General features: G+C 37.1%; 2 protein-coding genes across 5 annotated transcripts in view; both read right to left on the reverse strand.

Annotated features, from left to right (window-relative positions):
- Positions 1-970: 970 nt before the first annotated feature.
- Positions 971-13,985, reverse strand: LOC119079575 (ADP-ribosylation factor 6). 2 transcript variants are annotated; one of them, XM_037187563.1, is made up of 5 exons: positions 13,861-13,985; positions 6,453-6,565; positions 5,992-6,147; positions 5,744-5,890; positions 971-3,536 (listed from the first exon to the last, which is right to left on the reverse strand). In XM_037187563.1, the coding sequence occupies exons 2-5, from the start codon at positions 6,532-6,534 to the stop codon at positions 3,394-3,396; spliced, it is 528 nt and encodes a 175-aa protein (XP_037043458.1). In that variant the 5' UTR covers positions 6,535-6,565; positions 13,861-13,985; the 3' UTR covers positions 971-3,393. The 2 variants fall into 2 exon arrangements, with proteins under 2 accessions (XP_037043458.1, XP_037043457.1); XM_037187562.1 differs by lacking the exon at positions 13,861-13,985 and adding an exon at positions 9,413-9,434 and having other exon boundaries at positions 3,322-3,536.
- A 2,436-nt stretch (positions 13,986-16,421) lies between these two features.
- Positions 16,422-26,134, reverse strand: part of LOC119079576 (obscurin) — a 40,533-nt gene continuing 30,820 nt past the window's right edge. For 2 of the 3 annotated variants that reach the window (XM_037187565.1, XM_037187566.1), the window contains 21 exons: positions 25,074-25,355; positions 24,512-25,010; positions 24,344-24,447; positions 24,049-24,284; positions 23,837-23,991; positions 23,717-23,773; positions 23,510-23,649; positions 23,359-23,450; positions 23,173-23,273; positions 22,122-23,114; positions 21,757-22,058; positions 21,508-21,692; positions 21,128-21,438; positions 20,879-21,064; positions 20,638-20,816; positions 19,463-20,576; positions 19,171-19,395; positions 18,972-19,107; positions 17,248-18,899; positions 16,919-17,024; positions 16,710-16,853 (listed from right to left, as the gene is read on the reverse strand). In XM_037187565.1, the coding sequence (XP_037043460.1) occupies positions 16,710-16,853; positions 16,919-17,024; positions 17,248-18,899; positions 18,972-19,107; positions 19,171-19,395; positions 19,463-20,576; positions 20,638-20,816; positions 20,879-21,064; positions 21,128-21,438; positions 21,508-21,692; positions 21,757-22,058; positions 22,122-23,114; positions 23,173-23,273; positions 23,359-23,450; positions 23,510-23,649; positions 23,717-23,773; positions 23,837-23,991; positions 24,049-24,284; positions 24,344-24,447; positions 24,512-25,010; positions 25,074-25,355 (7,199 nt within the window). Of the gene's footprint in view, positions 16,854-16,918; positions 17,025-17,247; positions 18,900-18,971; positions 19,108-19,170; positions 19,396-19,462; positions 20,577-20,637; positions 20,817-20,878; positions 21,065-21,127; positions 21,439-21,507; positions 21,693-21,756; positions 22,059-22,121; positions 23,115-23,172; positions 23,274-23,358; positions 23,451-23,509; positions 23,650-23,716; positions 23,774-23,836; positions 23,992-24,048; positions 24,285-24,343; positions 24,448-24,511; positions 25,011-25,073; positions 25,356-26,134 lie in introns of all 3 variants that reach the window. The other variant, XM_037187567.1, reaches the window with a different exon arrangement.

Consider the following 26,134-nt stretch of genomic DNA (forward strand, 5'->3'; position numbering starts at 1 on the left):
TAATGCCAGAAGACCATGCCCAGATCAATTTAATACTTTTTTATGTATAATTGGTAAAGTCAATGCCAATGATTATTAGATATCAATCAGAGAAATTATAACAGATAGCGCTGCGTCGGCTGGGCGGAAGTAACGCCATCTGTTTTAATTATGATGTCAATATATTTTCGTCTGTACCAAGGTAGATTTATGCAAGGTTCTGAAAGAACAGGTTAAGACACTTACGAAGGCGGGGGAAACACAAATCTTGACAATTCAGACATGTATATAGTTTGAAAAGTCAACTTGAAAACAAAATTGTTTTTTGTTAAGTTGAAATCGTCATATAAAATTTTCCAAACCTAATTGGCGCTACAGGAAAATTTTGATCACACCGCCTTCGTGATCAACTCGAAAGTGTCTTAACCTTCTTTCAGAACCTTGGATATATTGGTGAAATCCATGTGATGCTATACGAAAGTGATAAAATTATTCTCGAAATTCATCGTCGCCTATGCTAACTGCAACCTTATGTACTCAATTTGATTATTTTCTCAAAATTTGTTGAAAATCTCAAAATAAGATATAAGAATGGTGCAGCGAAAGTTCTGACTCGGTAGCTGATGATGGTTTCAGATGTTGCAGAGATTACGGATAAAGTCAAGATACTGTACTTTCATACGTAACCTCACTTAAGTTTCGTTAAATGTTTCGTTCATTCATTTCTTGACGTAAATGGTATTTCCTGACGTGGATGACATTTAAACGACCTTGGAGATGATTTATATTGAAATAGAAAATGCTAAATTAGTTTATCTTTCCGTTTTGTTATAATATTTTATAAATTAAAAATTATAAATTTAGGCAAAATGGAAATGAAAATTACAATTAATATTTTTACACAAACTAAAAAATAATTTTTATCGAATGTTTTTCTTCTTTTAATTCATTTTGTTTGATTTTTAATACAATTTTCTCTTTTCGTTTTTTTTTTCTTGTGTGTTTTGTGTGGCTCTAAATAAACATAAAATAACACTTCACTGTCTGGCTAGTTATCGTTCGCATTTTTAATTCTGACTTTCTATCCATTCATTTTATTTATTTTTATTTTTAAATATTTTTATTTGTTTTTCTTAATCTTTCTTTTAATTAAACCTCAAGAAGCAAAAAGCTGATGCGGTTGTTGATGTCCGTTGATGTTTTTCTTTTGTGTTCCACTTCTTTTTATATTATATATTCTCGTCGTCATTCGGGTTTTTTTGTGTTTCATAACTTGTTTTCCATCTTTTTGCTTTTGCATTTTTTTAATTAATTTTATATATAATATAAGGCAAAGAAATTATTTACAATTCATACTTTTTTCATGAAAATTTACTTTCAGCTCTTATACATTCGCGCGTTTTACTTTCATTAAACATTTTTTATGTTAATTCTCTTCTCCTTTTTTTTTGCTAAAATCATTTTTACGTTGATCAATGAACAGATACAAATTTCTTTTAAAATCAATTAACTAAATAATTTCAAAATCATAAATTCTTCACAATTTTCTCTTTTTCTTTTTATTTTAGGCTCTAACGTGTATTAACTGTGTTAGCCTAATCCATTTTTAAAAATTCTTTTTTCATTGGTTCATTAGTTTTCTTTGGTTGAAAGATGGTAATTGATGTATATGACCATAAAATCAGAAGCAAGGGGAAAAATTACTTTCGTGATTATTTTAGGTTCTTACAAGATTAGCGATTTTTCAAAAAGAAAATACCAAAATATAAAAGTCGTCATGCACTCGATCAGACTTTTCTAATTTTCATTGGAAAGTGCTAAAAAGGTCCAAATTTTACTCTATTATGGCGATGGCAGAACTTCCCGATTATTCATAAACAATTAATCGATAGAAGTCATAACCAAATTTTCAAACTGCATTCAATTTGTGAAAATTGAAAAAGCGTCACTGACGATCAAAGACAACAGACCACAAAAACGCATGGAAAACTGTAGGAGATGAGATTGCGCCACATATCATATGTCACATTACCGATTGTTACGGTGATATAAACTGTCTTGCTTAGTCGGAAGGATCGCCAATTGAGCATGATGAACCGAACGTCACCGTTTCAATTATGTTCTATTGCATTGTAGTTGAACATAACCAGACTTGAAAAGACAAATTTTTATGAGTTCCGAACCTCTTTGCTAATAAAAAAGATTGTACGTTTCATCAGCCGTACATCCTGGGTCCTACATCAATAAAAATATCCCAACCAAAAAGGAGCAATAAACGCCACTTTTCATCTCTTTATCCCTAGTTATGTAAAAGCGTATTAAAAACGATTAAGCTAACTCTCGAAACCATTTCGTTTCACCACTCCGTCGAGAAATTCTACTGGCCGAAACAATCGTCTGATAAATTTCAATCCGAATCGCTAACGGAGTGCCAAAACAAAGTGGCAAATTTAACGTGCATAATGACTGTATGTGCAAAAAACCGTTTCGGTGAATATAGAACTACTGTGAGCTACAAACGAAAGACAGCCAAATGAATGAATTTTATTCACAATTTGTAATCGAACTCGTGTCTGTCGGTGTCTGAACACATTGAATGAATTTGAAATTATTTTTGTTTTTTGGAGAGAAAAAAAATCTGACAAAAATTTTGAGACATCAAATCCATTCGGAATATTTTTGGGAATCCGCACACTTTTAATCTGTTTATACGTTCCACTGATGTGTCTCCTGTGAATTGTAAAATTGGTTAAATAACCATTTTTTTTGTTTGTTTTTCTTTTTTCAGTATTTTATTTACACATTCATCAGAGCGCACAATAAACAATGCAAATGATATTACAGAAATGATTATTTATATCGCACATATCTTTTTATTTAAATTTAAATTAAAAAATATTTTCTTCTTCCATAAATTATACAATTTGCGATTAATTTAACATTCTCCTATTATATCAATTGTATAATTAATAAATTGTTTTTTTTTGTGTTTTTATGAATTATTTAATATTTCGAAAATTCCGAAATTATTTATAAAATAATTGTTCATTTTCATCAATTGAATGAAACTTCGAAAAATTCGATTTTTTTTGTTTATTTTTAAATTTTAATTTTTTATTTAATTTTGTTGTGTGTATAATAGGTGTGTGTGTCTGTTTGTGTGGGTGTGTCTGTATTCATACATACCACCAAAAAATTAAAATTTGGTTTTTTGTTTCAATTTTACTTTTCTGTTGCTGAAAATTTTTGTTTCTTTGATTTCTCAATGCATTTTCACACATTTTTCTCTTTATTTTTTTTTCTTCATATTTTTCTTTGCTCATTTTCATTTTCAATTTTCTCTTTTGCTTATTTGTTTGTTTCCTTTTTTTTAAACGTAAACTTAAACCGTTACACACGGTCGCACACTTATTCTCATAATTTATGGTTGGATGTTAACCACGTTAGGCCTTCGTATAGTCCATCGCCGGATGTTGCACAGGATGGCTGTACGTACCAATTTCTATCTCGTATTCGAGTTAGACCGAGTTTTTCTTGGATTTCGTGCGGCTTCATTGCTGGTGGGATTAAAAGCTCAGATCAGTTTTCAACTTGTTAAATGTTGATTGATTTTGAAACATTTTCTTTGAGATCTAAATTAAATAAGTCAGAACGACACAGAATTCTTTCCTGGCTCTGTTTTTGTTATCTCTCGAGTAAAAAATGTACTTTGAAATGTTTAAATAAGTGTAGAAGGTGTGGGAGGATAGAGAAGTCAAATAAGTTCAAATAATTAAAATATTACATCGCAGTATAAACGAATGGGAATCCTCAGTGAACAAAATGCTGGCAAATACCAGGGCCTTACTGGCTACCGAAAGGCGCCATTGTGAAATGTAGCAAAAAGCCTTTGAAAGGATAAGACTACAAAAACATTTACGAAAGACGCCAATGTAGCAAATTGAAAGAAAATTACAGAAGCGCACTTGTGATTTGCCAACTCATCACAAATTGCTAGTTCGGGCCTTTTAATGTCAGTGAAATTTAGACGCTACTCATACAAACAACACTGCTTATAGGTTTGTTCCAAATAACTGTAACACCGAATTTTCACTGACCGAACGAACACGATTTCATCCATATCCATATCCATATGAGGTTAAGTCTCTATGGTGGAAATTTGACAATTCATATTGCCTTGGAATAAACATATATGTCTTTATACCCGATCTACCACTATTTCACTCATATGAAGGCTAATGAACAGTTTACTTTGTACGAATGGACCAGCTGAAAAACAGCTGAAGCGAATGCATGTCTTAATTTGACTGGCGTCAACTGTATTTAGATCTGAAAGATAAATTTGTGAGAGGCATGTCCATTCCTTTAGTCTAGAATACAATCGAAAACGTCTTAAAATTCATTCACAAAGTTGAAAGGGAGAGAGGGAGTCAGAAGAAAGCGTGCGCCTCATACATTTTCAAAAATTACCCATATATTCTTGTGCGTGCGGTATGGGGATTTGATATACGTAATTGCGTAACATGGGCACTTTGTTTATGGCCTCTAATGAAATAATTTTATTGCTTGCCCCATGCGAAAATTGATTCTTACATATCAATTTGGCCCCTGCGAAAATGGTCGATTACATGAGGGATATTTGCGTGACACTTTCGTCAGGAAATCTCTATTTTCGCGGGGTGCTCGAGTCATTCATGTAAAATCAGTTTTCGTGGGGTGCAGCCATATGAAGGTGAATGCGTCATCTGAAATATTTTATGCTCTCTAACATGAAAACGGGAATAATTATTGATGTTTTGTGTTTTTGGACAATTATTTTGCAGTGGCGAGAGTTCAGTGTGGCAAAAGAATTTCAATTCTTAAAAAGAAAAATCACAAAACTGAAAGCGTCAGCCATATTTGTTCTAGCAATAATTTCAATGTTTGTTATGAACACACATGGCGAGCACTTTTAGTTTCGTATTTTTCACTTCAATTCGAAAACACTTCACACATTGATTAATTTTAGATACAATTCATTTCACTTCACTGCAAAATTTTTCGTCTAAATAACAAAAATAACAAAATCATTGCTTAGAATGTATTATCATGGAACGGAATAACAATTCAATGACAATATGGCACCTGCTATGGTGTGATCACTTCGATCACTTTCGGTACGGAAAATATTGGTATTGGTACAGCAGTACCAATACTGCTGTACCAATACCAATATTTTCGGGATATTTTTATGAAGAAGTATGAGCCGATTTCGGCTGTGTACTGGTTTTATAGTGCCGAAAAAATTTCTATTTGTTTTGTTGATTTTGTCTACGGATATAGTTGTATTTAAATCAGCTTTTGTTGCTATTTATAGAAATTGATATGTAAGAATCAATTTTCGCATGGGCAAGCAATAAAATAGAATACTGTGCACCCTGCTGCAATGATTCATTACATGGTGGAACAATTTTGAAACTCGCAACTCACGCGTGTATGTTTAAGCGCCTCGATTTGAAAACTGTTATTTTGACGCGGGTAGTTACATACCTCGCCTTCGGCTCGGATATGCAAACTCCACCCTTGTCAAAATAACAGTTTTCAAACCTTGGCGCTTAAACACACACTTGTGAGTTGCTCGTATCTCAAAATTGTTCCCCCATGTAATGAATCATTTTCGCAGGGTGCACTGTAACCTACTATAAATAGAAAACCTCAAAATCGTCTCATCGTTTCCCAGTCTCAAATTTAAAATATCAGGTAATTATAGCACATAGGTACTTACCGTCTGGAAGGTCTTGTTTATTGGCAAAAATTAGTATAATTGCATCACGCATTTCTCTATCATTTATTATTCTATGAAGTTCAGTTCGTGCTTCGTCTATCCGATCTCTATCGGCACAGTCGACCACAAAAATTAAACCTTGTGTGCCTGCAATGGGACGAAAAAAGAGAAAGTTTTTTTTTTTGTTATTTATTTTCCATTGAAAACAGTCAACAAAAACAACTTTTGAATAAGAAGAATATTTTCACCTGTGTAATAGTGTCGCCATAATGGCCTTATCTTATCTTGTCCACCCACGTCCCACACATTGAATTTGACATTTTTGTAAGTTACTGTTTCAACATTGAATCCAACAGTTGGTATTGTTGTTACTGATTGGCCTAATTTTAATTTGTATAAAATTGCTGAAAATTGTTAAAAAAAAGTTGGAGAAATAAATTAAGGAAAATCAATTGACGAGATGCATTAATGGTAAAGCTAAAGAAATATCCGTTAAAGGACTCGATCAATGAGCCGACTATGCAATACCGAGTGAATATATTCCGACAGAATATGAGATTGTCTCATCTTTTTCGTTCGAAGTTATGGCACAGGGTCCACGCATGATCTGTCAAAGTTTCATTTTCCTCGGTATTGCATACGGGCCATCTATCGACAAGCCGCCATCTGACTGCCTCTCAATTTTATTGGTTCTTTTTAAAAAGGATACTCGTTTTTCCAGCCGCATCCAGCCCCAACATCAAAATTCTCATCTCCTTATTTCCGAAAATTTTCGACAGTAACTTTCCCATGTTGGAATATATGACACCCCTAATGGGGCAACTGAAAATGAACAAACAGACGAAATGTATTTTAGTTATAATGCGGTGGAAGCTTATTTCGAAGTATAATTGTTTTGGCATTGAAAACTTAAACATTATCGCGTGTCTTGATGTAATAAATTTTCAACACCATCGTTACGTATTATATGCGACAATGTTGTGTTCGGCTATGTGTATGGACTATGGACAGATATTATTCTAAGGGCTAAACGGATGGAGGGAAATAATTCAATTAATTTTCCCATGCCTGATTTACAAATTTTCTTACAAGACTCATTAACTTGTACGATAAATCATTTCAGTCCATCAACCCCAGTTTACCTTCCACAAAAGTGGCATTTTGAATCGAATCGGTTGTTATAATGCTACATTGAGGTTTGATTTTTTTTAACATTATCGATTGTCAAGTCAATTCCCATTAAAAATTCCATGCTCAACAGCTACTTAATTCCAGCGTTGTAGTACAAGTATTGTATCTCATTTAATTGATTTAAAGAAACTAGTTCAACGAAGCAATGTGTATGTTCGTCATAGTTTATTGTTCCATATATCATCTGCCAATCAATACAATTCCATCAGTAAACACAATAAACATCGAAAATAATAAATTATGCCAGAGCGACGCACTGCTGACATTAAAATAGACTGACAATACTCAATTTCTCAATTCAGTGACGCAAAGTAAAATTTTCGTTGCAATTTTTGAGAAATGTTTTTTCATACCTAGGACCCGAAAAGTGCAACTTCGTCGCCCTTTTTTCTGTCGGATATGAAAACTATTATTTGTACCACGGATTAACAGCCTTTTTTAGCGTATTCGATTCCTTCGGCTTCCTTCGGCTCTGTCTGGAAAACCTCTATCACGCTAAAAAAGACTTTTAGTCCTAGGTACAAAATATACTATTTCTTGGCACACGATGTATATTGTCACACTCGACCTGCCAACTTGAATGACAATCTGCATATATAGTTCCTAAAAAACCACTTTATCCCCCTACCAAAAATGCAACACGAGCAAAAATGCGTCTTTGTCACACGAAGGGTTTATCATTTTACATCTGGTGGCAAAAACAACCACTTTTCGCAACTTGTTCCATAAAGTTGCAATGTTGTTGATTGACTATTCAGTATTGCTAACAGTGCGTGGGTCAGTGTTAAACAATTTTTTAAGATTGAAACATCCAAACAAAAGTGGAAATTCATCACATAATTTCATTCGTTTCTGTCCGGCCTTTTCTAGTAAAATGTCATCCAACAGCTCTAAGAAAGGTTACATAAAGCTGTAAAAAACATTGGGTATTCGCGCATATGAATGGGACACTGTTGGGACAGTGAAGCCTAATTTTGTGAATTGGCAAATCCAACGACGAGTCTCAAGTTGAACAGTTACAAATTAAAGCTTCGACTTCCATTATTACTTGAAGCATTACTGATTATTTAAAAATCGACAGCCCGATAACACGAAACACAAAAAAAAATCGGTTTCCGGTCGGGCTGTTTTCTTGCATGTATCGGCGATTCGCTCAACTCTATATTGGACTGAATCGCGCAAAATTTCCGATAATCATGTTTGTAAACAAGCGAATGAAAAATCGAGTTGAATGCACCATATCCATATTTTTAATGTTCGTGTCTAACATGTAGAGAAAGATGTAAAAATAGACTGAAGGAAGATCTATACTCTATACACATAAATATGTTGTCCTATATATCGTACGGACTTACTAGAAGTTTAACATGAATGTTGTACAACGTACGTACAACAATACCATTAGCCATCATCACAACATAACTTCCATCATTCTATGCGACATTTGATTTCATTCAGTTCAATCCACGTGCGATGATAACTACGCCAATGGGATGAATTGGAATGATATTTGATGATAAAATACTGTTGCGAGGAGTAAATGACTTTTGGGATTATTTTGAAATGATTGCCCCTCGGATTGTTGTATCTACTATAGCACCTTAACATTATTAAGCTAGACAATCAATTGTAGACTTACTGCGCTCTAGTCCCTACGAAAAGAAATCTTTATCTCCCAGCTACACACAAGCATCACAGAAGTATAAGATTACCATTGAAAGAAATGGTACGAACTGTATTTTTGTGATGGAACGTCGTGCCATTTTTTTTTATTTATGGTACGGTACACGACGTTTCATTTTTTTGATATACGCTATTCTGACAAATCACTGCGAAGATTTATTTCATTCTCACATTCATACGTTGAGAGTAGATAAGAATTTAGACATTGCGGAAGGCACCGAAAGAATTTACATGTTATTGTGTTTGATAAACGCACGGTGCTGTATACTATACAATAGCGACGACCTAAATATATAACTGACAATATTACAATAACAATAACCGATTGTTACCAAGTCAAACGATAAAGTTTTGATAAAAGTTTGAAGGTAACTAAAATGTAGAGATAACGTTTTAATTCATGGAATAAGTTACGCGGGCGTAAGATTTCGGTTGTGATTTTGAATATCTCTGACGCTATCTTAGAAATAAAATGTAAATTTCTACGGTTGAAAATGAAAAATTGCGTAGAGCAGAGCACAGAGATAGAGTAGAACTGTTAAAAATTATATAATCAAATGTCTATTCCATTGTAAGGCCGCCTTTTTATGAATACCCAATTTTATATGCTTCGGACATCATTGGATTTTGAACTCCAGCTAGCATAGAATTCACGGTGGTCGAACGTGTTGGGAAATGTCTATATTCACAAAAAAAATATTGCGAATTCAATTTAAATATTTAATTCACCAATGAATGGTAGAAGGCGCATTTTTGTGATTATATAACCACTGGTTAATCTATGTATAGACTCACCCTAACATGCAATATCATAGATATGAATGAACGTTATAAACATCGAATTTTTGCACACACAAAACCCACTCGTATTCCCATCCATGGGCAATGTAGCGATACAAAAACGAATGGTTGAAAGCAACCGAAAAAAATGAGTCGAAAATTATTATTTTTTTATTTTGGTTAAATGTTATCAGGAAACGAATGTGTTCATTTTGTGAACAAATTAGGCGAATTAAATATTCAAAACGTGAATGTAGACCGCAAAATACGATAAAAGAAAGCAGAAGACTTTGTTTGTGGCTGGTAGATGTACAGCATTTTTGCTGAAATGTTACAACCGCAAGGAAAGGTAATGATGCTTTTTCAAAGGTTTCTGAACACTAATGAGTGGTTGTCTTAGTACTGCAACAGCAGGTCTTTTCGATGAAAAAACTACAAACAATATTAAACCAATAATGTTAAGATAACCAGATACTGTTTGGTGCTTTACAGTATTATGCGAAATGTTAGCCAGAGACACCATTTGCGGATAGTCTGATAGGATTTTCGTTGACAATGAGCGATAAGACTTGTGCATGGAACAGTGTCAGATCTGTGCACCGAAAAAAGCAAATGTTTTGTGGTTGACGATACCATTTCCTGGTTAATGTTGATTAATTATTGACGATACAATAGGGACAGTTACAAATGTACAACCGAGAAAAAAGAGTCACGCACTTAACCGATTCATATACTTGATATCATTTTGCATGCCAAAATGGAAGTCTCACAAGGGAAGAACCAAATCATAAACTAAACACTCCTCGCAATGTGTAACGATATGAAAATGCAAAACAAAAATAAAACGGTTTTAGACATCATACTCCCTTGTAGGATACATTTCACATACCAGAATTTAATTTACATACTTAATGATAACCGAGTCAAGGCCATGTTCATGTTTTATCCACAGCATATTATATATGGTATGTGTGTAATGGAATTCTCGGCATAAATAATTAAAAAAGCATGGAAAAGAATAGGGTTAGCAGTATTCATTGTTATGACTTTAATACACCCAGTTACCATTTGTACATGTATATGCTCTAACTTTGAAGCCCACAATTTCATTAATTTAAACTGAACTGAACGAGGAGTTTTAACAACCGCTAAAAGGGAAATTAGCTGCGATAAGATCGATAAGAATACGTTTGACTCATGTAAGGCATGTGAATTTTATCAAGCAAAATAAAAAGATTTTTTTTTTTATTGCTTTGACAAACATTTTCGAGTCATGTCGAAATGACCGTTGGAAAAACACGAAATTTTATCAATCTGCAACATTATATTTGAATGAATTGTATCAGAAAAAAATGATGATAAAAAAGCTGTCTCGTGCTTGCTTATGTTTGTACTTATCAGGTAATTTCCCATCTGTTTGTTCGATGTTATTTATTTTGTTAGCAAAAAGATCAGAAGTGTTAATCACTTTTGCTATTTTTGGTGTCTATTACTCTTTACCGTAACATTATCTTAATCTGTTGGAGGCGGCGTATCTCGATTCAATCTGTTACTTCGTTTGCGTAAACCATCTACCAGTTTTTGACGAAAAATCTTTTACTTCACCAATCTTAACAGAGTCTTAAACATTCCGGTGGCAACAGTAACGATTTCTATAGCAAGTTGAATAAGAGATTAATAAGCTGGTTACATCCTGTACTTACTACAGAAAATACAATGAAACGGATGTCTCTGTGGTGCTAGTGTGATTTTTGTGTACCTGTAGTCGGTTAAAGCCGTTAGAGAAAATTTACCCCAAAAATATGTGGAAATCAGTTTTAACCGAGGTTTTAACCGACTACATATACACGTAATCATTGTTAGAAATGCTTCAAATAACTTAAACCACTAAGTTATGAGGAATGGATAACAATTCCACTAATCCTAAAGGAACTGGCACTTGAAGATAGATGATAAATTGAAAATTTTGTCGTAGAGTGACCTTTCTGCAAACAAAATGTCGCAACAGATACTTGTTGTGAGGCTGGTATGGCAAGTTTGGTATCGGTGTAAAGCTTAGACTGCAGGCTGACCGATCAGGCATTATTGTTTTGTTGCAAGAAGGGTCTACCTGTGTATTACAGAGGAGTTCAAGTTTTGATGAAAATAAACTTTTTCAAATATTGTCGAATTTTCAACTTTAGCTGGCTGTAGCTACGTGGTCAGGTTGTCGAGGGAAGCCATTTCAACACGAATTAGCTTAGAATTAGTCTCTCTATCCGTTGCGATAACAATCTGTATTCAAATTGACTCTTCGGTCCTGCACTGCCATGAGTGCCGGTTCTCCGAAACTGAATGTGGTTCCTTATAGTACTCGAGTCCCTCAATAAGAACATGAAGAAAAATCAGAGGTGGTGTCGTAACTCTATTTAAGCTTTGTTCAACCCCACCGTGGCAAAATCTCACCATTTTCCCTCAACTGTAAGAGTAAACGTTGAATTTTCTCCCGTCTGAAATACAACAACTAACACAATACAACATCGTCAGGAACATCCGGATTGACATAAGAGGCAAGCAAAATCAAGCAAATTCTAGGAAAATGTTTTCCCAAAAATAGTCCATGTATAAGTGAAAAAACCTAAAATAGAACCGATGAAAAATTCCTATTTAAATCAAAAAACAATTAAAATTGTGACTCGACTCTTACACACTTTTTGCTGTACAATCTAAATCATTCACATACATTGGTTAAATACTCTTGTCCACAATATTAATTAATTTGCCCCTTAACTCACACGTAACCAGAGACACTTTCGACAAAAAAAAATTAGATTAAATTTCGAATTCAAGGTTCCCAGCGTTAATCACGCTAATCCAAGGCCTATATATCCCCAATGTTATTGTGAAATGCAAAACACTTTCTGAGTATAACTAAACATTTTGTTAACTTGCTAATGAAAACGCGAAATGATTATAGTCTCAACCAGTCCCAGTTTCAACAATGCTCTTCATTGTCATGTTGTGTTTCAAATGAATAAATTAAACTTTTTCGAGTATTATTTTCGGTTTAGGGGTCGATGGAAAACCGGTAACATCCAATTCGGATGTTTTTTTATATCTTTCGCATTTGTCTGGTTGACAAAAATTAGCATTCGTTATTATGAATTGCATCAAATGAATACCTCAAAATGCAGTTGAATAGTGGTCAAGAGAGGCGAGACACGAGAGCATTGGTAACAAACAGATAGAGCGAGAACAAGAGATGATCAGTATCCGTCAACATTTTAATTCAATTTTATGTTAGAGTAGAGAGATGCACGAGTTCCAATTACTAGAATTGACGTACAAATCATACTGAAATCTTTTGAACGAAGAAACACCATCACTAATCAGAGCTGTTACTCAATATGTCAGCTCATGACACCGCACAGGTTGTTATGCAATTGATAATATTGCAACAAAAAATTCGTTTCAGCAAATTTCTAATCTCGATCATTCTGCACAAAAAATTTAACGAAAAAGAAAAAATGAAATCACCGTAAAAAACCTATGTTATCCAATTTATTATCCTACCGAAACGTATCGTATTCGATGGGTGTATTATACTCAATTGCATTATTTATTTGAAGCAATAAACACAACAGTTTCAGTATCTATGCACTTGACTGATATGATGCATTGTATATAAAGTACTAATGTGCACCAATTCAAATAAATAAACTGACTCATGTCAAAATAATATTTTTTGAGTTTCTCGTTTTTGTATTTATTGTGTGCAATGCATCGTTCTTTCGACAAAAACATGTAAACGAATTAAATGGGTGGAAAATATTTTTGTGTGTCAGACAAACAACAGCAGAAAAATATGTGTTATAATCTCTGTCAACTTGCCCAATGTATATTTTGAATTTGAAATGATGAAGAAAACGTCATCAAGTTTCAATCTAACATTGGTATTTCCGACACATTCATCATCATTTTTTCAATACTTCAGTTTGATGTTACATTGTCACAATACTGGCTGATGCAGTCGTTTTTTTCTTCTTAAATGTTCAGATTAATTAAAAATTGATAAATCACACAGGAAATAGCATTTCGAATGAAAACAGTGAATCTCTGATCCTTGAACTCTCATTCAAGTTGACTTAGTTAAAGTCAATAAGCGTCACCATTTATATCAACACCTTAGTTCAATAACATTCTATTTGCACAACTAATTATTCAAAATACTTTCCAAAACATCAATAAGTTGATTAAATAGAAAAAAATCCATTCAGAGGCGTTTCTTCTCCTTCGCCAAATGAATGTCGTCTGACAACTCGGTGATGAATTTTTGTATTAATTCATTTCAATGAGCCGATTATTATTTTTCTTTCGATTCAATTTTATCACTATCCATAACACATTGTCGACACACAAACATCCGTACGGCATACTCGATGGTCTTATAGAATAATTGGAAAAACATTTTATTGTTTTCTTACCACTAAACATTGACAAATTTAACAAAAATTAGACACTCGGCTTACACGATACCAAACGTACTCCATTTTAAATATTTTAAGATTTTTGACAAAAAATGCGAAGCTCATATGCGACGCTACTCGTGGGTGCGGTCGTTCTGGGAATTTTTTATTTGAACGGAGGAAAAAAACTACTGGGACTTTCAACCGTAGAAAATTTGAAAGTTTCGCGGCTACTAAAGATTTGCAACGATTTATAAAGATTTTGATGCAGATTGTCAGTTCAATTAAATAAAATTTTGCGATTGGACTTGTGAGCAATTTTTGAAGAAGCACTAGCAGGGCATTGTGTAGCAAGTGCAGGAATATTACCAAATCTTTTACTTCTTATGATTAATTCTTTTAAACAGATTTACACTTTATTACTTGCTAAGGCGGGCACTACAGCCTACTATTGGTTTTGGCCTCCTCCAGCAATCGTCTCCAATCAGCTCTATCCCGCGCCAACGTTCTCCATTCGCTCACTCTTAGTACTTTCAGATCAGACTCAATCGACTGCGACTTCCTTCGGTATTTGTATTTAGCAGTTTCAGTGGTACACGTTCCTCATAGTTTCTTTATACATGGCTCGGTATCTTAATCGATTGATCTTGATGAATTTGACTGTATCCACGCTCCTTGTAAAGCTGATACAACTCATGGTTGTATCTTCTTCTCCAATTGCCGTTCACATTGACACCTCCAAAAATTGATCGAAGCATTCTCCTTTCAAAAACCAAAAGTGTCTGTTCGTCACTTACTGTCGCTTTCATTGAAAGATCCGCTCCATTTTCATCCTCAAAAATTTGTTGGTTCCATTTCCAGTCAAATACATCGATGGTACTTTTCTAGAGAATTTCTAGCGTAACTACTAGTTCAACGCGGCAAAAACACTGTTGTCTCGTAAAGTGAGGGTTGATTCCACCATGTTCACTTAATGTGGGATTTAGGGGCAACGGAATGAATTTATGACTGTAGGAACAGCGAGTACCAATCAACTTGACTTGACTTGACTTGAGTAACCAAAACATGCTCCTGTGAGCGATCCCATGAGAACATTGGACGTGAGGACTTTGATTGTGAGTCAGACCCTAATCCCCCCTTTTCCTTCTCCTTGATTACATTCAAAGCACATATTAAAACGTCTTCACTCTCCCTGTCCAACTTCCACCTTTCGACCCTTATGTGTGTTCCGAATGATATCAGTCTAGGGCACACCACTCTCAACTAACTCAACCACCGTCGCACGATCTATGTGGTCGGACTAGCTACTTTATGTAATTTGTAAATAACTATTTTATCAACTTTCATCAATTACCTTTTCCACTTGTCTTTACCTTTTCTGATATTGTTACGCTCTGTACCTTTTTAGTTCCTGCAATAATCGTCCTGTCTCATACATCGTTCCTTCATTAATGATTTTTCACTTGTGTCCTCGGTTGACTTTATTTTTCGCATTGCACTTCGAGTGTGGTAAGAAAATCTTGATATGTTCCGATTCTAATCTGATTTATCATTAACTTGAAAAATGCACCTGCCCCATTTGGGCCTACGAACTTCGCAGGTCCATTAAACCGTTGAAGAACCAAGCTGTCGACAATGAGGGAGGTGAACCCATTGCCTTTCCTTCTTAATTCCAAGGAATATGACAAATGGCATTAATGTAGCCGCACAAGTTATTGATGGGTAGCTCATTTGTCAGTTATTATTTCGCTGTTCTTCATTCATTCTATAGATACCTGTCCTCCCTTCGTTTTGCGACTGTTTTTACAACAGAATCGGTTATTGCGTCATCGGCGTGATATCTCCTTTTCCTGGTGCGTCTAAGCCTCAAAATTTGCTTGGCCTCACTCATGTGTTGAACAGGTTTTCTTCAAATCATTAGTCTAAGTCGCAGCGGGGATATGAGCTTCACTGCTTGCGCTCAAAATTTTTCTCTCGTTAAAATATGAACAATTTTCCTGCACATGGATCAAATTCCTAAATTATCCGAAGCGCGATCCCGTAAAACATACTTTCGAAACGTTTATGATGCGAAAACATATAACAAATCGAAGGAATAATTATAAATTTTATTAAAAAATTTACGGAGCAAAAATTTTCACGTCCATCTTACTCGCACAGCCTACTAAATTGAACAGCGAGTACCAATCAATGAGCTTTAAATCTCATTCAACGTTCAATTTTCAGATAACGAAAAAACCGATGAAAAACCGACATTGAGTTTCATCGGTTTTTTCATTATCTGAAAATTGAACGTTGAATTGGAAATGTCAGTTCTAAAAGTCGTTCTTGTTTTGTTAGTCCTTCAGTTCATTTCTAGTCCGTTGTTATAGCAAACTGCAAACAAATAAACGGCAACAAAAAATTTTAAACAAAAAATTCGTTTATTTAGCTCTCAAATTGAATATACAACAAAAAAATAAAATGTGTAGATCGATATGTGTGATAAAATGAATTAAAAAATTTGTTTTCGCATGTGAAACAGAAAGAAAAAGTAAAGAAAAACCAAAAACGAAAATTTGTCGATTTTTGAATATTTATAGGACCAAGACTTTCTTTGCATCTTATCACAATACGAGTATATTTTATACGAAATAATTTAAAGCAACAAAATATCTGCAACTTAGAAATATAAAAAAAAAATTGAGAAATTGAACTCATCAATTCAGTTGATCGTTTCTTCTTTTGTTTCTCTCCAAAATATCATTGCGTTTCGCATCATATCATTTGGCCGGCAAGTCAATTTTCTTTTCTTTTTTTTAAATGTAAATCATAACAAAAGTGTCTCTCATGTTTCTCGATATTTAACCGTCCACTGACGCAGAAGGTTAAAAATTCGTCAACAGCTCTTCCTGGATGCTGTTCGATCTCAACAACTGTCTAGGATTCGGACCACTTATTAAGGAACTGGCAATATTGTCGGATATTGTGGCTTCAGCAGCTTTTGTTGAGTGATAGGCTTCAGAGAATTCCTATGAGGAACGATGAACCGACTCGTTAATTGATTTTAGAAAAAAGAATTGTTAGCTTAGCCTACCTTCAGACGGTTACCCAAAAACACTGCTCGTTCTCGTTTCTTAATCATATAATCGGACGATATGAGCCATCTGTGTTCATGACATTCTTCGCTGTATGGTCGTTTCCTGTTAATGAATTATACAGTTAATCAACTTGTCTTATCGACACAGGATACAGTTCTTGAGAGGGAGTCGTTTCTTATGGGAGGAGTCAAGACTGTATGCAGTTCTTTATTACTAATCGATAACTAAGATTTTTCGGGAATCACGCTTCCACGGAGCGTACGATTGTCCGAGAATTCTCATCTCCCAGAAAATCATTCTAAAGATTTTTGAACTCAACACTTACGTCGGTGCTCGCTTAAAGATGAACATTATAAATCTAGTGGCTTCTGGTGTAATTTCCTTGAACAAGTGGTCGAACCGGTATCGTACAAAGGAAATATTCATTTTTGTTTCAGCTTCATCCACGCCACGGAACGGACTTGTTCCGGATAGTAGCAAATAGGTTAACACTCCCACTGACCAGATATCTGTTTGAGGATACGCCGGTTCATCGTTTACTATTTCTGGTGCTGTGCTGTCCAACCATCCACATCCTGGCACTCTGGTGCCAACTTTAGATACTTTTTCTGCCATGCCGTAGTCGACCAATTTGATTTGTAACGAGCGTACGGACGCCATTACGATATTGTCGGGCTGAATGTTCAAATGGCAGAATCCTCGCCAGTGTAGATATTGCAGGGCATCTAAAGTCTGTGCGATTACTGTGCATACATGTTGTTCGTTGTATTCGTGACGGCTGCTAAAGTATGACAAAACATCGGCTCCTTGGAGTTTTTCTTGGATGAGCACGGCTACTGGTAAATTTGGTGGTTTAAAGGCAGCCAATAAAGCCGGGATTCGTTCTTGTCGTAAAGTTCTAAAGGTTTCAAATTCACGCTGTACAGCGTCTTCAGTGCCTGCGTTCAGATCAAAGACTTTGGCAACAACAACTCGATCCGTTGCCTTCTCCACTGCTTTGACAACAATTGCAAATTTACCACGGCTGATTTCCGATATGAAGCTGTAACGATCTTGTAACTTTGGTTCGTGGGACCAATCAAACGTCTGTCGCTCTAAATGGTAGTCGATTTCATTGTGCGATCGTTCATCCACGGAAACTTGTTGACCGGATTCGGTGAGTTGTTGTAAATGTTGCATGGCTTTCGTCATCTGAATCTTTGGTACACCGGCTACTTCAGTTGTAATTGGTCGTGGTATTCCCATATCGCTCCAGCCTATGCGATTCCTTGATCCCAGTCTAAATTGATAGTTGGTCTTCTCTTCAAGATCGCGCACCAAATAGAATTCATGATCAATGTTATCTGCGACGTCAATCCATTCGGACGAACTAGCTTTCTTGTACTGTAAGCTATAGCAAATAACTGGACTATGACCATCAGAACGCGGTTGCTTCCATTTCAATAGAACTTCAGAGTCGCTGATTTTCATCGCTTCCGGTGAGTCGGGTGCATCGGGTAATTCGGCGCAAACGACTCTAGCACGGGCTACTGTTTGACCAATCTTATTCCGGGCTACTGCTTTGTAGATACCAACATCATATCGACTGGCTGGATCGAATTTAACGATGGAACGACCGTCTTCGTCGGTTGTGATCTTAATCTTTTTGTTTTCGATCAGAACCATATCGTTCTTGAACCATTGCACGGCAGGCGTAGGATCTCCAACCGCAAAGCAAACCAGCTGAGCCACTTCGCCATCGGTAATGGCAAGAGTTTGTGGCTTTTCGCGGAAGAACGGTGGATATCCTTCACGATGTGTTTCGATCATCGCTTCGGCCTCGTTATAGCTGTCTAGACGTGTGCCCAATTCAGTGCGCAGACGACGAATAGTGTAGCTATCATTTACGCCATATTGACTGATGCGACTCTTGCGCTCATCGTCAATTTCTTCATCCATAATGTCAGTGAAACGACGACGTTCCCTTATGATTGGAAGCTGTAGCCGAGAAACAGAAGGAATTTCTGTTAGTGAATGTCGTTCTCGTGCATTTCATTACACAACACTTACGCTGTAATCGACACTGTTCTCATTTAGTGCAAAGGCTGGTGAGCGTCTGTTGGCGACTTTCACATATTCTCGCAACCGAACCGGGAAGTTGGTGTCACGTAACTGTAGCAGATAAGTGTCTGGACCGTATTGGTAGCTGCACATTTAAAAGTGTCGTTACTCAATGTTAAAGATAAGCGAACATCAGCGGGCTACTCACTGACTCTCTGAAGAAATCAATCCAAGTTCGTAATCTGGATGATGGAAACGGTTAACTTTGTCTTCCCAGTTACCGCGTTTTCGTGGATCTCTGGCAGGTTCCGGTGTTGGTTCAGGTGTATAGAATTCACCTGGTGGGTAAACCATTTTCGATGGATGAGTGAACGCGCCCTGAAGTGGACGTCTTCTGTAGTAGTTACGGCAAGACGCATTTGTATACCAATCGCTAGAAATCAATCAAAATGGTGTTAGTTTCTTTCATCGCTGAAAAGTCACTATCGTCGCAAGCTTACCGATACAAGTTGTAATAGTTGCGTAGTCGATCAGTGGTAATTTGGTAATAATCTTCATGTTTACGTTCGATTATATTGAACCACGGATGTCTTAGCGCCGTCCTGACATCCATTCTCGACGATGGTGTGTACACCAACAACTTGGTTATAAAGTCCTTAGCTTCAGCCGAAATATTCGTCCAAATTGATTCTCTGAATTCCCAGCGACCTTCCTGAATTCTCATCAAAGTCTCCTTGTCATTATTGCCTCTAAATGGACTGGATCCACCCAACAGAATGTAGGTGATAATACCAACTGACCACATGTCTTGATGGAATCCGACACCCTCACGATTAACCACTTCAGGTGCCACGAATTCCGGCATACCATAGTCCAATGTTGTTAAATTCGATTGATGGATACGACGAGCCAGGCCGAAATCGCATATTTTCAGATCATCACTTCCAACATGTGAGATTAGCAAGTCTTTTATTGTCAGGCCCATGTGCCCGATGCCATACTCGTGCATATGATCCAAGCCCAACAGGATTTGGTGAACGTAGATCGCAATTTCTCGCTCATTGTAGTAGTCACGTTTCAAGATATTATCCCGAACCAACTCACCACCAGCTGCAATTTCCGTAATCAGTGTCATCCAGCGATCACTGTCGTACGCATCGTGTAATCTAATCAATTTTCTATGATTCAAGTGGTTCATAATCTCCAGTTCATTGTTCATGAATGGACGCACGTCATTCCTTCCGTGCATAATCTTAGCCGCGAAGTTGCGACCAGTTGAACGTTCTACAGCATGATAAGTAACACCCTGTGTTCCACGGCCCAATTCATCGCCGATATCGTACATTTCGTCGTAGTGTCGTTGTTTCGATCTGATATACGGATTGCGAGCGTGCGTGTGATAGACATATTGGTCTTCACTTTCTTCGATATGTACCATAGCCGATGTACTAACCGAACCAGCTACGTTACTAGCACTGCACGAATACAATCCAGAATCCTTTGAAATAGCATCGTTGATGGATAGAACGAAGATATCCGGATCGTATTGACTGATTTTGATGCGAGCACTGTCGGCTATCGGTTGCCAGTCCTTAAACCAACGAATTTGTGGATCTACAAAAAGGATTACGACAAATTAAAAACGGACTTCGAGTGGGAATGACAACCAGATTACCTGGAACACCGATGACACGAGCTTCGAGGCGACCATTACGATTTGCCATGATATACGTTTCGTTCGGTCGTTTAAGGAAGCGTGGATATTCAGCGATTTCAAGACGAACGCGTTGACGTGCCTCTCCGTGTTCATTAGATGCCACAGCATCATAGTAACCAACATCGCGTTCGAGCATTCTACCGGATAGAAAGTGAAATTGTGAAATTTTGAAGAACAGCGAACGGGATGTGAAACTCACTTATTGACGAACAATGTGGCTTGTCCATTGCGTGTGTAACTGAAGCTGAACCGACCGCCTGGTTCGATGACTTGATCATTAAAGTAGTAAGTCATCGTTGGTTTCGGATAACCATAGACGAACCACATCAAGTCAACATTGTGATTTTTCGTGCCGTAAGTGACATCTTGTTCGCGCCGCAGGAATCTGTGAATTTTTTTGAGCAAAATTTTAGCTTTTATCCACCGGACACTGACGAAGCAAACTTACTGTGGAGCTTGTGAATATCCATCATGCGGTGGTTTCTCAATATCGAAATCTTTCGGGAAGTATGGCGATGTTTCCGGTCTAAAGTCAATGCTAGAGTCCAAATAAGGATAGACCGTCGGTAGAGTTGGTTCTAATTTTTGACGATATGTCTGAACGTATGGACTCGGATCGCTTACGCCGTATTTGTTTTCCACTCTTACTCTGAAACGGTAGTCCTTGAATGGTTCCAAATTGCGGATATCGCAAGCACAACTCCTAAGTCCGGTGCGAACAGTGACCCAATCACCTTCTGGCAGATCAAGCATTTCAACCTTTTTTTTTTTTAATTTTGAGTTTAATTTTCCGGTTAATCATATCTCGAATGTGAGAAGCACGCATACCTGATAAGTAACCGGGAATCGTGGTCCGACTGGAACTGACGGTTTCCATGATAGAGTCAATCGTTTATCTGTCATGCGACAAATTATTGGACGATCTGACAGTGGAGTAGGAGCACCAGTCTTCTTATGTTTATCGTATTCGCTGTATTGGTCTCCAAGAGGCTTATTCTTCCTTGGTTCGAAAGCTGTAATGAAAAACCGGAAGTTACGTCTATTTGCACAAACTTTGTTTTAGTGTGGTTGTCTTACTGTCGTAAACAAGGTCAGCGTAGCAGGTGTCATCACCATGCTGATTGAAGATTCTGCACGAGTATTTGCCGACATCATCAGGTGTTATATCGCTAATTGTTAGACGAAGCAGTCCATTTGGTTCAATATCAATGCGAACACGGTCGTTGGGATACAGTCTGTTTCCATCCTTGAACCATTCAACCTCTGGTTCGGGGAACCCAGTTGCACAAGCGGTGAATTTGGCTTTCATTCCTTCGTAGACTTCTGTGTCGCCAATCTTTTTGAGGAAGGATGGTGCCTCGGCTTTGGGATTCCTATCACTAGAGTAAAGAGTAAATTGAATTGAGTATGTGGTGTGGATGGACAAGAGACAATTTGCATACATTTTGTCGACAATGTCAACGTGTCCCATTGTAGTGTCTTCGCCTTCCTTGTTGCGAGCAACGCATTTATAAGCTCCAGCATCTTCGGGAGCACAGTTTTTGATGTGCAAAATGCTGTTATCGCCGTCGTGACGAATGCTATACTTTTGGTCATTCTTAATTGGATTGTTGTTGTGGAACCAAGAAATCTCCGGGAACGGAACACCGCTTACACGAACCGGAAGCTTAGCGTCAAGACCCCTAATCGCTGGTATGTCCGACAATTTCAACGAGAAATGTGGTTTCTGGTAAACCTTTCGAACGTTTGCATTGCATTTGGACGTGTCTTCGCCGAGTGGATTTGCCAAAAGGCATGCATAGGCGCCAGAGTCGGTGACCTCAGCTGGGCAGATGACCAATCCAACTTTCTTACCGTCACAAGTCATCATAACACGATCACTTGGAACGATTGGTTCACCGTCCTTTGTCCAGTAAATTTCTGGAACTGGATTGCTCATGAATGGTGCGGATATCACCAATTCTTTGCCTTCATCAGCATTTGCGTCGCGCAAGGCACTCGAAAACTTTGGCGCCTCCTCCGGGGCACTGTCGTTGGTTCGAGGTGCAACCGATAATTTTGCGTTTGAGGATACACCACCCGTTTCATTCGTTGCAATAACTTGATACTCTCCGCAGTCAGACGGTGCCGCCTTGTCGATGATCAGACATGCTGTGCCATCAGGATTTTGTGTGATTCTGGCATGTTGTCCATCTGGTTTAATTTCTTCTCCGTTGTGGAGCCACTTAAGTTTTGGCGGTGGGTGTCCAATGAGCTTAACTTCCATTTTAACCGGGAAACCTTCAACAACCTGAGTATTTTGCAAATCGGCAACGAAAGCCGGTTTCTTCTCTTTTGGTTCTACTTCCACTTTAGCTGTACCAGAAAGTTCTCCCAATCTATTGACGATTGCAACCGAATATGTTCCAGCATCTTCTGCTCGGCATGCGTCGATGCTGTAGAAAGAAGACCAATTGTACATCCGTTCATAAATAGATTACCATTCCACTTTACCTCAAACCAATCAAACCTTCAGGTTGATTAATAAAATTGAAAGCTTTCGATGGTCGTAGCGCTACGCCGTCTTTGAACCATTTAATTTCAGGAGATGGGAACTGTGAAAGTAATACGAGAGTTAAGAATCTGTGTGGATCATAGAAAATGAGTCAATTCTCCATCGGAATCGACACGAACACTTACTCCAACGATTTGTGCTTCCAGAAGCATTGGCTGACCGATAACCACTTTAAGGTCTTTGATTGGCTTAACAAAGGCAGGCTTCATTGGTTCCGCTGGAAAAAGATAATGGTTTGAAGTGAATGTCAATGCTTAAAAAGTACACCTGACTTACGTTTCACAGCCACTGCGCATAGAGCGGATACATCACCATTCGGATTCGATATTACCAACTTATATGCGCCACAGTCAGCTGGCTTGGCATGTTCAATTTCTAATTTGATGAGTCCATCTGGAGTTTGGTTCATTTGAATACTAGAAATTGAAATAAAATGTCGTTCGTCTCACAGTTCTCTCATTTTTCTAATTCAATGTGACTTACTGATCCGAAGGCTTAATTTCTTTACCGTCCTTGAACCATTTTGCGGTTGGTAAGGGACTGAGAAGAATATTCAACATCAAAATAAATATTTCAGACAGAAACAAGAAATAGATTCCTTACCTTCCATCAACCATGCATTTCAGTTCAAGCTTCTCGTTCTGTCCAACCTCAGCTGCTTTATCCAATTTTTTGATAAAGGTAGGAGATGATTGAAGCAACGAGAGTTTGAATTTAGCTTCAGTCGCTCCAACGATATTCGTAGCAACAGCAGCGTACTAATAAGAAGTAAAAAATCGATAAGAGTCAACCGATTCAACGCAAAGTTAACTCACTTCTCCAGCATCCTTCGGACTGAAATGTTCGATGCTAAAGTCACTAGTGACTTGTGTGTCAGAAGCACTACCAAAACTGACATTAAATCCAGGTTCGTCAATTTTAACTTGCTTTCCATTTTTAATCCAGTGCAACGTTGGCTTTGGTATGCCTTCAGCTCGAACTTTTGTCTCGAACTCAGCGTAATCGTGTATAACCAAATCTTGTGGGGCTTTTAGGAAGTGCGGCTTCTCAGCTAGAATTGAAAATCAGCTAGAGAATCACCGGAGGCAATAGGATGTGCATCACACTCACTATGACAGGATAGTTTCGCGGTGGCAACAGTTTCTCCAACACTGTTTGATGCCGTTAAAGTGTACACACCATCGTCTTCAAGACCAACGTTAGTAACAATCAAACTGTTGATTTAAAAATATTTTATGAATTCGATATTGAACCAGTAATGTCAATAACTACACTTACGTATACAGTTCCTTGTCCACATCAGCAATAACTTCACAGTTATCGTTGTTGCACACATTTTTACCACTCTTCGTCCAGGTAACTTTTGGTTTCGGATTGGCATGAACAGTAGCTTCAAAGACAACCGTTTGATTCGGAACAGACGTTTGATCTTTGAAATTTTCAATCTCGGGCTTGAGCAATATATCCAGTCTGGCACTCGATTCAGCCGATCCGTATTTATTTTTCGCCTTGAATTGATAGTTACCAGTGTCACAGTGACGTCCGGCAGGGAAATACAAAAAGTATTTGATTTCTTTGAGGCCGTGTTCGAGCTCTTTGACCTCCTTCTTAATTTGTACACCACCGTCCTCGACTAATTCCTTGTTGTCCTTATACCAGGTGATCTCTGGCAATGGATCAGCAGTAAGCACTAGTTCAAGCGCAAATTTATCACCCTTCGGTGATTGAGCATCGTGCAATGGTTTCTTTATTATTGGCTTGCGGTATTCAGCTACAGCTGTTTGATTTTACGAAACACAATCAATAAACGCTTGCAATGGACGATTTCAATAAAGCTTACGTGAAACACTCAGAACAGCCTGTTGAGCCTTTTCACCGAGTTTATTCTTGATGATGACCTTGTATTCACCCTCATCTCCAAGCTTTACTTCCGTTATGTCCAATTTATATTTGTTGCCATCCTCGACAATTTTCACTCGACTATCCGCTTTCATTGGTTGTCCATTGTGCAACCACTGAGCTTCCGGTTTTGGTATGCCTTGAGCAACCACTTCAAATGATATGGGACAGGATTCGTATTGATGTTTGTCCTTAATGTCACCGGTTGAAATTTCCGGTAATGCTGATTAAAATGTAAAAAGAAAGAATTTTGATTTAACATTAGACCATTTTGGTAGGATGGAAGAGAGCGTTATAAAAGAGCTGTTAGATTTCAATCGAATCATTTCATTATATTTACAACTATGTACATCACACTTCGGGCCAAAGTTAGAGTAAAAGTCAGTTCAGTATTGGCACTATTTGTCACAGATAAAATTTTACCTAATTGGAGAATCTCATTTTAAATCCTAAAACATTTAGGTAAATCTTTGATTATCATAAAATCTGTAACTTCTCTTGTTTAGTCTGTGGTACAGAATCTTCTCGTTCAATTTTTTTATACTAATTTTGCTGTATGAGAGGATACGAGACAGAGCCCATCGTTCATTTTTGTCTACATTGTCGATAACAGATGATAGCCGTTTCTACGAAACTCTTGATACCTCTTTGTTGATTTTTGGGGAACAAAATTTCTCTGATTTGAGTTGGATTCGTCTTCCAATTTCTTATTACTTAAGATAGAAATATTTTTAGACAATATTTAGACCGCCATATTTTGATTCATAGCTTTAGAGGGTGCCGTTGCACCAACTGGTGCCTATACGTCACTGGATTTGTCATCCACCAACATTCGTACCACATTCCAATGTTTAGAAACAATTCTGTCTACTTCTAAAGTTAGTAAAACCTGAAGAATTCACCTAATCACTCTGGCTAATGTCATGTCCTCAACGTGAAGAAAGAGAAATGAATGAAAAACATCTTCGCAGAATTAAACATTCGGGGATAGTCGATCATAAA

Source organism: Bradysia coprophila, unplaced genomic scaffold (genome assembly GCF_014529535.1).
Source record: "Bradysia coprophila strain Holo2 unplaced genomic scaffold, BU_Bcop_v1 contig_324, whole genome shotgun sequence".
Classification (NCBI taxonomy): domain Eukaryota; kingdom Metazoa; phylum Arthropoda; class Insecta; order Diptera; family Sciaridae; genus Bradysia; species Bradysia coprophila.

Coding starts and splice junctions, on each gene's coding strand:
- LOC119079575 (XM_037187562.1), bottom strand. Junction 6,148..6,452: donor GGATGCGGCTGGAAAAACGA/GTATCCTTTTTA, acceptor AACAATTTTCAG/CAATTTTATACAAATTAAAA. Junction 3,537..5,743: donor TAAACAAGACCTTCCAGACG/GTAAGTACCTAT, acceptor TAATCCCACCAG/CAATGAAGCCGCACGAAATC.